A 14783-nucleotide genomic window follows, 5' to 3' on the forward strand; every position below is an offset into this window, starting at 1 on the left:
TTCTAATTAGCTCAAGCCCTCAGGCTCTGCTCTTAAAAGCATGGGCTTGCCAACTGGGCCGTGTCCTGGGGAGGCCTTGCCAACAGGGATGGTGCCATTGGTGGGACTATATTCCCTGCAGAGGCTCTGTGGCTGCAGGCAAGAAAGGCTGATAAAAATGGAGGGCGGGGCTATGCTGGTGGCCACACCCCCGGGAGCCGGCAAAGGGGCGGGGCTGTCTGTGGGTCTCAGCGGAGGGGCAGGAGCTGCTGCAGCGTCCTCCAGAGAGCTGCTAGGGAGGAGGCTGAGTGCGGAGCCGGGCAGGAGGGCTTCCAGGGCTGGCGGGTGGCTCCAGGCCTCCTGAACACCTGCCCTTGGCTCATGCTCCTGCGGGTCCGCGGGGCCTGAGCCTGCCCGGCCCATGGCGGCATCCGCGGCTCTGTCGGTGGCGGCAGCGGCTGCGGCCCTGTCCGGTGTGGCGGTGCGACTTTCGCGCTTGGCCGCGGCCCGCGGCTCCTACGGCGCCTTCTGCAAGGGGCTCACGCGCACGCTGCTCACCTTCTTTGACCTGGCCTGGCGGCTGCGCGTGAACTTCCCCTACTTCTACATCGTGGCCTCCGTGATGTTCAACGTCCGCCTGCAGGTGCGGATCGAGTGAGCGCCTGTGGCCCCAGCGGCCCCGCAGGAGGGGGCCGCTCCCGCCCGCCCGCCCGCCCGCCCGCCCACATGGAGGACAGCCGGGCCGCCCAGGTCGCCGGGCCGCGGCGCGGAGAGGAGGAGGGGTGGCCCGGGCCCCTGGACCCTAGAGCTCCACGAGAGGACGCTGGCCACCGAGCCACCAGGGCCACCGAACCCCGAACCCAGGCGTGACCTGCGCACACGCGTTGCGGCCAGTGCAGCATTGCACAGAAACGGACAACACGGGCCCTTTCCGGAGGGCTCCGGAAAATGTTCTGACTACAGCCGACCTGTTGCCTCACGTTGGCCAAAGTGGGAAACCAGAAAGAAATGCTGCTGCAGGGACTTGCTTTGACTGGTCTCAACCAAAAAGGTAGGCTGCCAGAGAGAGGCTGCACCTGCGGGCTGGAGGGAGGCGGTTGCCATGGCATCTAAACTTCTAGGCCCCTGGGGTTGGGGAGGGGGGCGGTATGGAAGGACCCAAGGAAGCCAGCCCAGAAAGCTGTGGAGCGGAGGCAGAGTCACAGGCTCTTGGAGTCCCTTGCCATGATTCCAAATTGGGGGTGAGGGGTGGCTGTAGCTTAGGCATCTTGCATCTCACCACCCATGGAGACCTGGGTGTCCCCTCCCGCCCACAGCCAGCCCCTCCCCCACCTCTATCCCCAGAGGCCCAGGAGGTGTCACCTGAGCAAGAGGCAATGGAGGGGAATGGGCTGAGGTGGCCCATGGTACCACACTTCGCCCTCCTGGATAGGTAGCCTGGAACCCCAGGTCTGCCCCCTTCTCAGCACTCAGGCCCCCGGGCTCCCTGCAGCCCCCTGAATCCTGCCCCTGCTCTCCCTTTTGCTCCCCTCCTTCCTCTTTGAGGAAGAGTGGAAAGATGCCTTCCTCCCTAGCAGTCCCCCAGTTTTGCTCTTCTGCCATCTCCAGCCCTCCCCTTGCCACAGAATGCCATCCTTTGGCCCCGGCAACGTCCGGGAGTGCCCTGTGAACCCACAGCACCTGGGAAAATGTGGATTTCCTTGAGCCAGAGGCAGGTTTCAGGCTGGGGTGGGGAGAGCAGATGGAGAAGGGGCTTGTAGAGAAGGCAACACGTGGAGAACTGGGGCCCTCTCTGGGTAGGGAGGCAACTCTCAAGTCTCCATTTCTTTGTTTCAGGAACCAGTGTTTGTAGCCAGTGACTCGCCCCTTCTACAGCCTCATCAAGAGTCAAATCTGTGCCCAAGGACCCCCTGCCCCTGGAGCTTCCTGGTAGCAGCTGAGTGAAGGGCCTGGCTGAGGAGGAGATGAAGGGCCTGCCAGGCAGAGGCCCGAGGTATGGGGCAGCCCAGAGGTCTGGTTCTGGCATGGGGCAGCCCAGAGGTCTGGTTCTGGCATGGGGCAGCCCAGAGGTCTGGTTCTGGCATGGGGAAGGACAGGACGATGTCACTCCTAGCACACCAAGAGGGTGTTCTATTCTCTCTACCTGCTGACATGGGAAACTGGGGTTCTGGGAGGGGGCTCACATTTGCCCTTGTCACACAGATCAGAAGTGGTGGAGCTAAATCTTCCCTAAGGCCTGCACTTCCCCACCTGCACCCCAGGCTTCTGGAAGACCTGGCCCAGTGGGATGGGGCCGGTGATCACAGGCTCCCAGGGGAGCTAGGAGAGAGAGGTTCCGGGTGGGGAATGGGGGAACTAGCTTTCCTTGGAGTGGTATGGGTGGTCACAGGAAACACCAGGAGGACAGTCTGAGCTGAGATGGGCACTAGAGAGATGAGTCCAAGGATCCCCTGGGCAGCTAAGGCCCTCACCCACAGAGCCAGGTCTTCCCCCCACACACACACCCCAGGCTTAACCAAGGGCTCCTCGACAGTTGGGCACAAGCCTCTCAGTTTGGGTGGGGGAGGTGGGGGTAGCTCCTGGGGACATGATGTGACCAGAGGGTAAAGGATGAACTGGGGGTGGGTGGGGACAGGGAACCATGCACGACCCATCTCTCTGTCCCAGGCTCGGATCCCCCACACCCAGGATCACACAGGAGACTCTCCTCCAGATGGGCTTGGATTGGTCCTGGAGGCCCGGGCTGTGCTGCTGACTGGTGTACCAGCATGGCCAGGAACAGCCCAGAGGGGAGCCAGGAGAGGCCCTGGCCCTCACCACCCACCCCCGGTCCCACATCTGCTCTGACACCGGTTGCTGTCAGCCCAAGTACTCAAGAGTTCCTGAGACTGAAAACCACAGTAGTGTGGTCAGCCCCAGGGACGGAGTGGCCCAGTCTCACCACATCTGCCCTTCTCAGCTGCCCAGATGGAGCCTGGGGCCTGGGTGAAGTACTCCTCCTGCCTCACCATAAGACTGGGGACCAAGGCTCCCACGTGCTCCCTGCAGCTTCCCACTAACAGGGCCTGATGGCTTCCTTCCTTGTGCCAAGTCACCTGGGAGCCCCTGGTCCTGGTGGCCCCTCCACCCCAACCCTGTCCAACCAGGACCACTTCCGGGAGCCTGCCAGCCTGCCTGCCAACTCCACCCGTCGATCTCTGGGGACCGCCTCAGAAAAAGGAGAGCAACACGGGCTGTATAAGATGGGAGGAGGACCAGGGGCCTCCTTGGGGATGATACACAGATGTGCCCCTTTCAAGCCCAGGTCTCACCTCTGGGTGACTCGATCCTCAGCTCCAGCCTCTTCCTGGGCTGGCCCGGGAGGAAGAAGACCTGAGAATGGCATGAGGGAGGCTCCTCACTGAACGTGTGCTGGTGTCCCACAGGGAGAAATACGTCTCTGAACCTCAGGGTGCCCTGGCCTCATAGACCTGCTCCCCTGCCAGGAAGCTCTTCCCACCCAGGGGGACACGGGAGTCCTCTGTGGCTCTGGCTGTGGCTGTCTTTGCTCAAAGGGAATGGCTGGGGAAGGGGCCAGCCACCAGTCCTTAGCCTGTTCCTGCGCCGCTTTTCTTACCATTTTGGCCTTGAGTAGTGTGAGCTGCTTCTGCTTTCCCACCGCCCCCAACCCCACTGGGTCCTGGCTGCTTGACTGGCTCTCAGTGCACTTTACTTATTAGCCGTCTGTTTTCCAGGCGGAAATTCTACACAATCAGACACCAACCTGAATAAGACGACTCAGTTTTCTGTGTGTGTTCACTCTGTACTGGTCAGAAATGTTCTTGTTTCTGGTGTTGTTAAAACTTGTTGTCTAAGTTATTAAAAAGTTCTTAAGTTCAATAAAGTAAATAAAACTGGAGGGCTCCTGTTTCTGGTGTGGTGCAATAGCCTTGGAGGACAGAGGGGTCAGTGGTGAGATCACCACTGATGCCCAGGAGCTGGAGAAGGGAGCTGCAGGTGGGTAGGGCCTCCTCAAGAGACGCTGGAGTGGTATGGGCGGTCACCCACTGGCCCTGGACCATTGCCCCCATGAGGGGAAGGCAGCAGCATAGGCCTGGCCCCGCGGGTGGCAATTGTCCCACTCACAACCTTGTTTGAAGAGACTAATACCTAAGTCTCAGCTTCATTTTAGAGCCTGGTGTAACAAGGTGCTTAATTAAATTGAACCCCAAGGGTGGGAAGAGGGAAGTGAGGTGAAATTGTCTGTCTGCTGATCATTGTGTTTCACCAGAAGCCCCTCTGCAGCAGCAGGTGGCAAGGTCCCCATCGCCTCCCTGCCGGCCACATGGGTGCAGAGTTTTGGTGGAGATAAATCACAAAAAAAGAAGCTTCCCTTCCCCCCACCTTAGATCCCAACTCCCATCGGAGCTCCACTCCCAGTGCCTCCCCAGAGAAGCCAGGCCAGGGGTGCTGCCTTCTGAGGCTGCTGCAGGGGAGAGGGTGGCAGGTGGGCAGAGGGCTGAGTGCAGGAGGCCTGGGGAGGAACACAGCAGCCAGGAGAGAGAAAAGCAAGTCCACAGGCTGCAGAAGGAAGGCGCCTTGAGGACGCAGGATTGTGGTGACAAGGAGGAGCACAGGCTGGGGAAGGGCCCTGGGTGCACCCCTCATCTGTCACCAAGATCTCCCCAGGGGCCAAAGCATCCTGATAGGACAGACCCTTTCAGCATCTGCCACCACAGGAAGGAAGGACCCAAGTGCCCTGAGCTTCCCACCCTTTGTCCAGATGGTCCAGTCCAGTCCCTGATGGTCTCACACCCACTCCAGGGATCATGTGGCCTTGGCACACCACGATGGGAGACGATCAGAACAGAGCTCCAAGGCCCTCTGAAGAGGGAGGACCACCGTTCCCAGCTAGGCACACCCTGTTCTGGTTAAGACCTGTGCCCTGGCCCAGCTGGCATGGCTACCTATGAACCAGGAGGTCACAGTTTGATTCCCAGTCAGGGCACATGCCCAGGTTGCAGGCTCAATCCCCAGTGGGGGGGTGTGTGTGTGCAGGACACAGCCGATCAATGATTCTCTTTCATCATTGATGTTACTATTTCTCTCTCCCTCTCCCTCTCTGAAATTGATATAAATATATATATATTTTAAAAAGACCTGTGCTCTGAGCCCAGCTCCTCCTGTGTAGGAATTCAAGGGGATGTTGTCCTGTCAACATTTGTCCTCAGGCCTTATCATCATGAGAAGAGAAAAACAGATGAAGGGAACTGGCGTGTAATGAGAACCTACTGAACCCCTGGCACTGTGATGGGTGGTTTGCTGCCATCATCCTATATAATAAAAGGGTAATATGCAAATCGACCGAATGGTGGAATGACAGATCACTATGATGCACACTGACCACCAGGGGGCAGACGCTCAATGCAGGAGCTGCCCCCTGGTGATCAGTGAGCTCCCACAGGGGGAGCGCTGCTCAGCCAGAGGCTGGGCTCACGGCTGGCAAGCGCAGTGGCAGTGGCGGGAGCCTTTCCCACCTCCACAGCAGTACTAAGGATGTCCAACTGCTGGCTTAGGCTGGCCCCCCGGGGAGCAGGCCTAAGTCATCAGTTGGACATCCCCCAAGAGCTCCCGGACTGTGAGAGGGTGGAGTCCAGGCTGAAGGATCCCCGCCCCCGAGTGAATGAATTTCATGCACTAGGCTTCTAGTCTATATATATAAAAGCCTAAGTGACCGGATAACCGGCCAGTAGCTATGATGCGTACTGACCACCAGGGGGCAGACGCTCAATGCAAGAGATGACCCCTGGTGGTCAGTGGGCTACCACAGCGGGAGCGCCACTCAGCTGACAGACAGATGCCAGACACAGGGCTGACTGCTGGTGAGCCTGTCCCAGGGACACTCGCGTGTGTGCCCGAATTGCGGTGGCAGGTGCGGCAGGGCTAGGATGAGCAGGAGCAGTGGGGCACCCAGCCCAGGCTTGGGCTCTTCCCAGGCCACCTACCACTTCATGCACTACTTCACGTTGTGTGAGATCAATGAGGACAGTGGGCTGGAACTTGATGAGTGGGTAAGGCCAGGCTGTGGCATTGTGGAGGTCCACTGATCCCCACAGGCCAGGCCGAGCGACCCCACTGGTGCATGACCAGGTCTCTAGTTTTATTATAATTCCACATCCATCTGCTGGCGGAGGTCATTGGGCGGATGTGACCACCAGTTGACTCTTGAGCTGGACCTGGACAATTAGGCCCTTTACCCTCACCCTTGTCCTTGGATTGTACATTCTGCCCACCATTCCCATAGGCAGAGCTGTTTCAAAGACAGAGCCTTGAGAGAGTAAGGTGTTGAGACCATCTGGACGATAGAGTGACTGAACCAGTTAGGGAATCTATACAAACTTTAAGATTCTCACAATCACTCAACAAGCCTCAAATGTTAGTTCCCTAGCTTATTTAACCTGGCCCCCACCAATCTGACTGGTCTGTCTCTATTCACTCTCCCCTTGTCCTCCATATTCCTTGAGGTTGGGGGATGCATAAAATTATGACTATATATCTTTCTAATAGATATATTTTATCAGTATAAACAGCCCCTCATGGACATGCTTAATGCATGATTCTTTGATTTGTTTTGTTGGAAAATGAAAATGCTATTTACTCAACCATTTCTCCAAGGATTCCTGGTCCTTCTTATTGGAGAACATCCTGTTTAAAAGCAAAGATCTTATTTCTGTATCTGGCAAAAACCTGACCAAATCCAACACCCATCCATGATAACAATTTCCAACACATTTAGAACAGAAGGGAATTTCCTAAACCCGATAGTGTCTCCATAAACTTACATTGCACATAATACTTACTGGTGAAAATGAATGTTTTCCTTAATATTGGCAATAATGCAAGATGTCAACTTTTGCCTATTCATTTCAAAATTGTACTGGAGTGTCTAGCCAGTGGGACAACCCCCCACCAAGACCACCCCATCCCAACAAAATAAAACCATCCTGATTGGAAAGAAAGATCTAAAACTATCTTTATTCACAGATGACATGATCCTATATGGAGAAATTGCCAAGAAATGACAAACTTCTTTTGTGATGTATGCAGTGAAGGGTGGATACAGCCTCTCAGTGTCTGCTCATACTCAGTTATATCTCCCTTGGAAAGCAGCCTGTGTCCACCCCAATATCAGAAACACTGCAGGAGGAGGAGGAGGCACTTCGTGTCCCCAGCTTGCCCACACAGTCCCCTATTGGGAAAGCAGACCAATCTCAACAGCGTAAGTGCCCTGTGTCTGTGTGGAGAAGCAAGTGTCCTGGGCTGGAGAGAGCTCCCCAAAGAGTAGGGGGAGGGGGGAGGAGAGAAAAGCATTGTGCCCACAACAGCTCTATATTCATTGACCCACCTATTTAGTTTTAGGCATTCGCAAAAGGAAAGATGAGGCCGTCCCAGCAACCAGAGGACGGAAAAGCAGCAAACGAATCATAAACTGGAAGAGCCAGGGCCAGCCTTTTCGAAAAGCATACATAAGCTCAGGGGACAGAAGTTATGTCTCCCAGAGGTACCTGTGACAGTGGAGCAAGTGGGCCTCCGCTCAGTGCGGAGGGGGCAGGGTAACTGATGCAAGAATACACAATGACTGCCCAGGCCCCCCATCCCACTGCAGCGCCATACACAGGAGAGAGCAGATTTTCTCTCTCTCGTGTGTTGAGCCCCTCAGAGGCCCCAGCAGGACTCACACAGCTCCTGTAAGAGCAGAGCTAAGGAGGCCCCCTGGACACGAGAGGGACTGAACACATAAAGCCAGGGGAGGAGTGTCCATGACAAAACATGTGGCCCCAAAACTGTGATGGCAGCAGGGCAGCCAAGTGAATATTCATGAACAGAGTAGAGGGGAGGTTTCGAATATCGAGTCAGGAGAAGAGTATAAGGCACTGCTCCAGATCGTCAAGAAGAGAGCAGAACGGACAGCAGTCCTCTCCAGCTCAGAGAGAAGATCAGCAGCATGAAATAGAAGATTCCAGCCGTGTTTCTATCCTTTGAGGGTACCGCTGTAACAGAGATTAATAGGATGTGTAGAAAGCAGAGCATTATTCTTCATCTTTGATCTGATATTCAGTTGGAGATCAGGGGCAAGTGTTCATCTCTGCATCTGGATTTTTCTCAGCACCACCGCCAGACACACACCTTTCATCAGGCCAGTTGGAATAGACACAAAACTCCTGATGGCAATTTTCTGCTGTGGATCAGGCCTTTTTCATATATATATATATGTAACTGATTTCAGAGAGCAAGGGAGAGGGAGAGGTAGAAACATCAATGATGAGAGAGAACCATTGATTGCTGCCTCCTGAACGCCCCACACTGGGGATCCAGCCTGCAACCTCCTGTCGCGGAATTGAACCGTGACCTCCTGGTTCATAGATTGATGCTCAACCACTGAGCCATGCCAGCCGGGCCTGTCTTGTATTTTTGATTCACCGGTGGGCCTCTTCCACAGATGAACTTCTCTCCTGGCCTTACAACGCTTGCCCCACCCCTGTGATATTGGAAGCTCAAAAGGTAGCCCCACCCCCATCCCATTAGTTCCAGAACAAGCCTAGGTCTCAGTTCTTTCCCCACTAGGCTGGATCAGACAGAGAGCGGGGATCTCTAGTGAATGGTAGGGTCATGTAGGACTGGTGTGCCACTCTCCCAGTGCCTGCCTAGTAAGAAACAGGAGTGATAGCACTCTTTAGGAAAAGAACAAAAGAGCTTTTGTGCCCCCCCAGCAGGCTTGTTCACACTACCCTTGGGCTTGACTCTGAGCTCTGACCCTGGAGCCTTCTCCTTGGACACGGGATGTCCTGGGCTTCTGGACACATCAGTGCTACCCCTACATAAATACCTGCTCCCTCTGGACCCAACCCTATACCGTCCCACATTCCCAGCAGTCCCAGCAGGCTTCCCCCAGTTCCTCCCAGGAAGAAGATCAGAATGGGCAAGTAGGACCAAGGCAATGGAAAGAGAGCCCTGAGGGGACCAAAGTCACTCCACGGGACATTCCAGCTATTACCTGGATGTAGAGCAGCGATTGAGTCCCTCCAGCAGGGCGATCAGACCCTCAGGAAACACTGGGTCTGGCCTCTACAGCCCAGAGTCCTGCTTAAGTACAGGTTTCACCAACCCAGAGGCTGATGTTTCTGTGAGCAGAAGAGGGTGCTACTGGCCTAGCCCTGCCTCCACAGGCCCTACACCTGGAAGAGGCCCTTACTTTTGGTTGGCCATGATGCACCAGGTTTTTCCTGGCATCTGGGTGTTTGGCACACAGTCTTAGGACCTCAGCCCTCGGGGCCTGCACCCCCAAAGGATGCCTAGGTGCTGCTCTCCCTGGCTGTCTCCTGGCTCGGCCCACCCTTAGAGCAGGATCAAGGTCCGTCTCCTCAGACCTCACCCCAGCATCTGCACCCATCCATCCTTCTATGAGCAGCCCCCAGCCCCAAAACAGCAGGCTGCCATCTGCTGTCCCTCCCTCAGCCTCATCCTCTGGTCTCAACCTGGCCTCTTCCACTGCCTAACCCCTCCTCCTGCCTCCTGCCTCCTGCTCTGCTCCCAAATTTCCACAACCCTGAGCCCAGGGCTCACTCAACATCCCAGCATCTGGACCCAGAGGCAGTCTCTTTCCTCCCGTCTAGTGTTTCTGGTGCCTCTAGGCCTCCTGCTTGGCACCCACATTTGTCCTGGACCTGAGGCTGCTTGCGAGTCTGCGTACTGAACAGCACTCAGCTCCCTGTTCCCTGAGACCTCTTCCCCAGTCCACCATGGAGGCCCATTCTGGTCCCTTGGCTGCCCTTCCCACCCACCCAGTCAGAAACAGGATGCCTAGACAGTGTCTGCCCATAGAGGCCACAGAGCAGGTCCCTCCCTCTCTGGCCAGACAGCTCACGGAGGCCCATGACTGAGCTGTTTCATCTCCCCAAACAGCAGGCCGCCATGGCCCACGGCCTGCCCAAGGCAGTGAGACTACCAGTCAAAAGTCCCCAGGCTTGCTTCCCGCCCCCACCCTCACCCCCCACACAGGCATAATGCACCAGATTGGCTGCCTGGCTGACAAGGGCAGATGCCCCTGACCGCACACCAGTCACTGTTGCCATCTCTAGGCTCTGTCCCACCTAGGCCACCTGCACCTGGAACCATGTTGGACCTGGGGCCCTCTCCCACTTCTGCAGAGCAGTCCCCAAGGCCACACCAGTCCCTTTTCCCTTGTCCTGCCACCGCCCTTTCTCAGAAGCCTCCCTCTGTGACCACAAGGACAACCCTCCCTGACTCTGGTCGCCACAGAGTCCAGCTACAACAACCGCTGCTGCTCTTCCACCAACAACACTCCCTTCCACAGAAACCAGGAGTCTAGCCCATAAACCCCACCTTCCCCTCCCCCGCTCCCGCTTCCCCATGTACCAATGCATGCCATAGTCCCTGGGTGGCTCATTAAAGTTTAAACGGGATCCATGCTCCCAGGAAAGGCCTTCAGGACACCGTACAAATAGGCTCACTGTGACAACCACAGGGCCTCAGTGGAGGCAAAAATCCTTGGCTGTTCACTTGGTAACATATATTTCCTGGACCCCTCTCCATGCCCGACCCATGGTGGGCCCTGGGCACAGACCCCCCTCCCCCAGTGGACCAGTTAGAGAATCCTACAGAGAATATGTGAGTGCTCAGCAATTGCGAGGATTGTATGAGGGCTCAGCCAGGAGGAATGTATCCCCCAAACCCAGGAAGTAACCTGGGGTGTGGGTTAACTCAAAACAACCAAACTGCCCAAAATAACACAATCAGAAGTGGACTTCACAGTTCCCAGAGACTGGCACCCAGAGAATGTTTTAAAAATTGTGTTATTAAAAAAAAAATAAAGGCAGGGGGTGAGGGTGGGAAATGTGACAAGAATGCCAATGGATGCACCTGACACAATGGGAAGGTAATTCTATTGAAATTCCAAAAGTGCATTCAGTGCAACTTTTCTGGAAGGCCTTTTCTAAATAAAGCACTTCCCAGGTGAAGCCCATAGCCGATCTGAGCGCTTTGTAAAGCACATTTTATTCCAATGTGATGCAACATCTTGCTCCAGAGCCTGTGTGGTGTTTCCATCCTCCACTTCCTACTTCCCTCTATGGCAGGTTCTTTCCCCCAGGAGTGCAGAAGGCAGAGTGCCAGTCTGAGAGTTCCAGCTCCATGGCTCACCAGCTATGGGGACATGGGCGTGTCACGGCCATCCTCTGCACCTGTTTCCCCATGTGCCCCACAGACACAGTGATGCAGGCCCCAGGGGAGTAACGTCACAGTCGAGGCAATGTTTTGAGAAGAGTAGACTCATTTCTCTTCTGTTTCTAGTTTCTCATGTTCTATGACCTCACCATCACAGCAAGTCTCCATACACATGCCACCTGTGAGTTACTGCAGTTCAAACATGTGCTGCTGGGCCAGCTTTTCCCCAATGTCAAATTTAATTTTAAAAAAAATCAGACCCTATCACCCCGAGAATCAAATGAAATTGCTAAAGCAGAGGCTCTACAACCACACGCTGACTTCACTCCCCCACTCTCTTCCTATGCCCAAGGACCTTCCTTCTCTTTCTTCTCTTCTCTTTACCAACACCTGCTGTGCCCAGGTGACTGGGGCTCTGAACTGTAGCCTTAGCAACACCCACCTGGGCTTTCTGATGTAGTTCAAGGAAACAGCCAGTAAGTGGCGACGCTCCACTGGCTGAGGCCAGACTGGGGCTGTGGGAAGGGACCTTTCACCCCTCTTAGACAGTCAGCTTCCTGTAAGTGATTGAAGCACGAGAAGGAGAGATATACGTTTTCAAAAGTTATACGTGGTGCGAGCTCTTGAACAAATAAGAACCTCTCACCTGAGTATGTGTTTCTGATTTCTACGCATGTTACAGCAGTGATTTGCAGATACAACCTGGGAGAAGGACCCCTCCATAAGTCAGGGTCCTTTCAGAACACCAGTAATACTGGGAGATGGTCAGTCCCATCTTTCAACTTGGAAAAATGCGGTTTCAGCGGGCTTGGGAGAGGGAAACAGCTGTGGTTGAACCCTGGCTCTCCAGGTCATGAGCAGGGTGACCATGGCCAGGTCCCACAGACTGTCTGAGCTTCACTTTCTTCACGTGCAGAATGATTAGTACTTGAGAGGTTCTGTGAGGAATCGGTGAAATAGTGCACATCGCTCAGTGAACACTGAGCTCGGTGCCTGACACGCGGGAGGTGTCAGTGAAGGAGGACTAGTCTTTGTGAGCTATTAGCCTTATTCATCATCGGAGCTGTTCAGTCTCAGGGACATCCAAAGACAGCACTGAGTCCGTGTCAAGGGTCAAGGGCAAAAACATCGTCGTGAGACACAGCAGCTCTACCACTTGACAAGGACTGTGGGAGCACCCCTTGGCCTCTCTGAGCCCCAGCTTCCTGACTGGTAAAATTAGCTTGTGCACCTCAAGGGACGTCATGGCAATCAAATGCCACTCTGTGTGTGTGGAAGTGCTTGGCACTTGGAAGGGCTCCATAGGTGGCAGCTGCTGAGGCACTCTGCCAAACAGGAACACCAACAGCCCCAGCTCCCCACTCCCACCCCACCCCCACCCACCCCGTGGAAACCACTCATTCCTTCCGCCTTCACCTTCTCTGAGCCTTAATAATCTGTTTCTCACAAGCTCTCACCCTCAGTTGCACAGATCAGGTAGCAGATATTGGGCGGTGGCTGGGAAGGCGGGGGGAGGCGGGGGGAGGGGGCGGGACAGTGACATAAAACAGGACATTCTATCCGTCAACATTTTTCTCAATTTGGAAAAGACAGTCACTCCATGACTTTGATGATTGTACTACAGCTTAAATCCACACTGAGCCTCCCCGAAGCTCCCAGCCTTCCTCTGCTGGCCCCCAGCTTTGCTGGAAACACACAGCCTCTTAGTGTGCCTGAACCTTTGGCCTCCCGCAGCCACAGAGCAAGCTTCTTGGTACTGACTCTCCAGGAGGGTGCCTCTGGGAAGAAAAGTGAAGGACAAGAGGCAGGCCACATTCCTGCCCCTCACTCTGTACTGTTTTCTGCCTCCACCCACCTCTCCCTGTGCTTTTCCATCACTGTGTCTTCCAAGGAGCATAAGGATTTGCTCAGCCTCTCAGGCCACAGAGGGCTTAAACTGCAAAGTCGGCCACATTTTCTCCCCCTCTGGAACCCACACTATTCTGAGTCACCTGGGGCTCCTGAGGTCTTTGTGTCTCCACTACCCTGTTAAAATACACCTATCCTGGGATCCCTTTCCTTTAAGAATACCGTCTGCTTACTAATTCATATTGGTGGTTTATTTTGACCACTATAGTTCTCAGTCATGAAAGTTGATTGGCACTCTAGTTTGTAGCTCAGTTTCTGGTGAGTTTGCCTCAATTCTTGACTTTTGCAAGAATGAGTTTTTTACCTTGCAAGGCCGAGGTCTAGCCCTTCAACATGGTAACCAAGCAGGTTTCGATCATCGATCTAACTGCCTATGGCACTCTCAAATGTTCAAACTTGAAATGTTCCAAGTTGAACTTGCCTTTTTTAAAAACAACAACAACAAAAAACCACAAACAAACAAAAAACCCTTCTTTTCTTCCTTGGTTCCCTACCTTGGGTGGAGTCCCCTGCCCTTCCAAAATCAGGCGTCATCTCTGAGACTGCTGTGTCCTTCTCTCCCACGTTGTATCCAGTTAGTAACACTCCACTTCCTGTGGTTTCTGGAATCCATCCCCTGCTTTCCATACCCACCAGCCTTGCCTTGGTTTAAATACAAATGGTTTTGGTGGTGGGGGGAGGGGTTGGAAGGGGGAGGGGTAAAGGGAGGGGAAATGGGAGATATCTGTAATACTATCAACAATAAAACATATATTTAAAATGAAAAAAATATATATATAAATGGTTTTCCCCTTGGCTCTTCTCTACAAGATTCCTGTCACTGTCTATCTGTTCCCAGGTTTTCAGCCCCGCCCCCCACCAATGCCAAATTCACCCTCCTCATTGGGATAATGTGATCTATGGAAAACATAGATATGGCCAGAACACTCACCTCCCAAACATCTTCCAACAAATCTCAAAGTTTAGGATTGGGCCACATCTCCAGAGCCTCTGACCCTTTTTCCCGGAACCCAGTTTCCAATGCGCAGTGTGTACTGTGAGGCTTGTGTTTTCCTGCCCTCCAGAGAATCACAAGCTTCATGTTCAGGAGGACCTGAATTTGCGGTTGCTCTCCGAGGCAGATTGCATTTCACAAACATCGTGGAAACATTCAAAAGCATGGAAATGAATAAGTCATGCAGAGACACTGCATGCCCCATCATACATCTACATTGAGTATCAACCCATAGTTCAATTGGGCTTGATTTCTGCCCCCTCGTCTTTCCTACGACCACGGGATTATTTTAAAATCAATCCCATGCATGCTATATGAGTATGTATAGGACATTGTGTTCAAAAGGAAGACCAGAAAGCCTTACAAATGGCTCTCAGATATGTTGTATTCATCCATTTTGTTGGCTTGTAAAATACTTCAGGCATCCCCAAAGCCAGGACTGGGCTGCTGGGGTGGCTGATGCGGGGATAATTTTTTGAGTTCCTAGGTATGTGAAAGGTATCCAGCCCTATGGGAGAAGAAACCTTTGCAGGTGAGTCCAGGTGTGAGGCAAGGAAGTGTACCAGGCAGTGTGATGCCCTGCAGTGCATATCAGGTCACTGTATGCAGCCTATGGCAAGTCACAAGATGAGCCTCTTCCAGATGTATACTAGTGTGCTGGAGGAAGCCCATACTCTCT

At 54.0% G+C, this 14783-nt stretch overlaps 1 protein-coding gene across 1 annotated transcript; it reads left to right on the top strand.

The window, feature by feature from the left end:
• Nucleotides 1-253: 253 nt before the first annotated feature.
• LOC307096423 (small integral membrane protein 10-like protein 2A) lies at nt 254-3766 on the top strand. Its single transcript, XM_079766035.1, has 3 exons — nt 254-1030; nt 1816-1972; nt 2647-3766. Exon 1 carries the CDS (start codon nt 401-403, stop codon nt 635-637), a length of 237 nt encoding a protein of 78 aa, XP_079622161.1. The 5' UTR covers nt 254-400; the 3' UTR covers nt 638-1030; nt 1816-1972; nt 2647-3766.
• The last annotated feature ends 11017 nt before the right edge of the window (nt 3767-14783 follow it).

Source organism: Cnephaeus nilssonii (assembly GCF_951640355.1).
Source record: "Cnephaeus nilssonii genome assembly, chromosome: X".
NCBI classification, from domain to species: Eukaryota; Metazoa; Chordata; class Mammalia; order Chiroptera; family Vespertilionidae; genus Cnephaeus; species Cnephaeus nilssonii.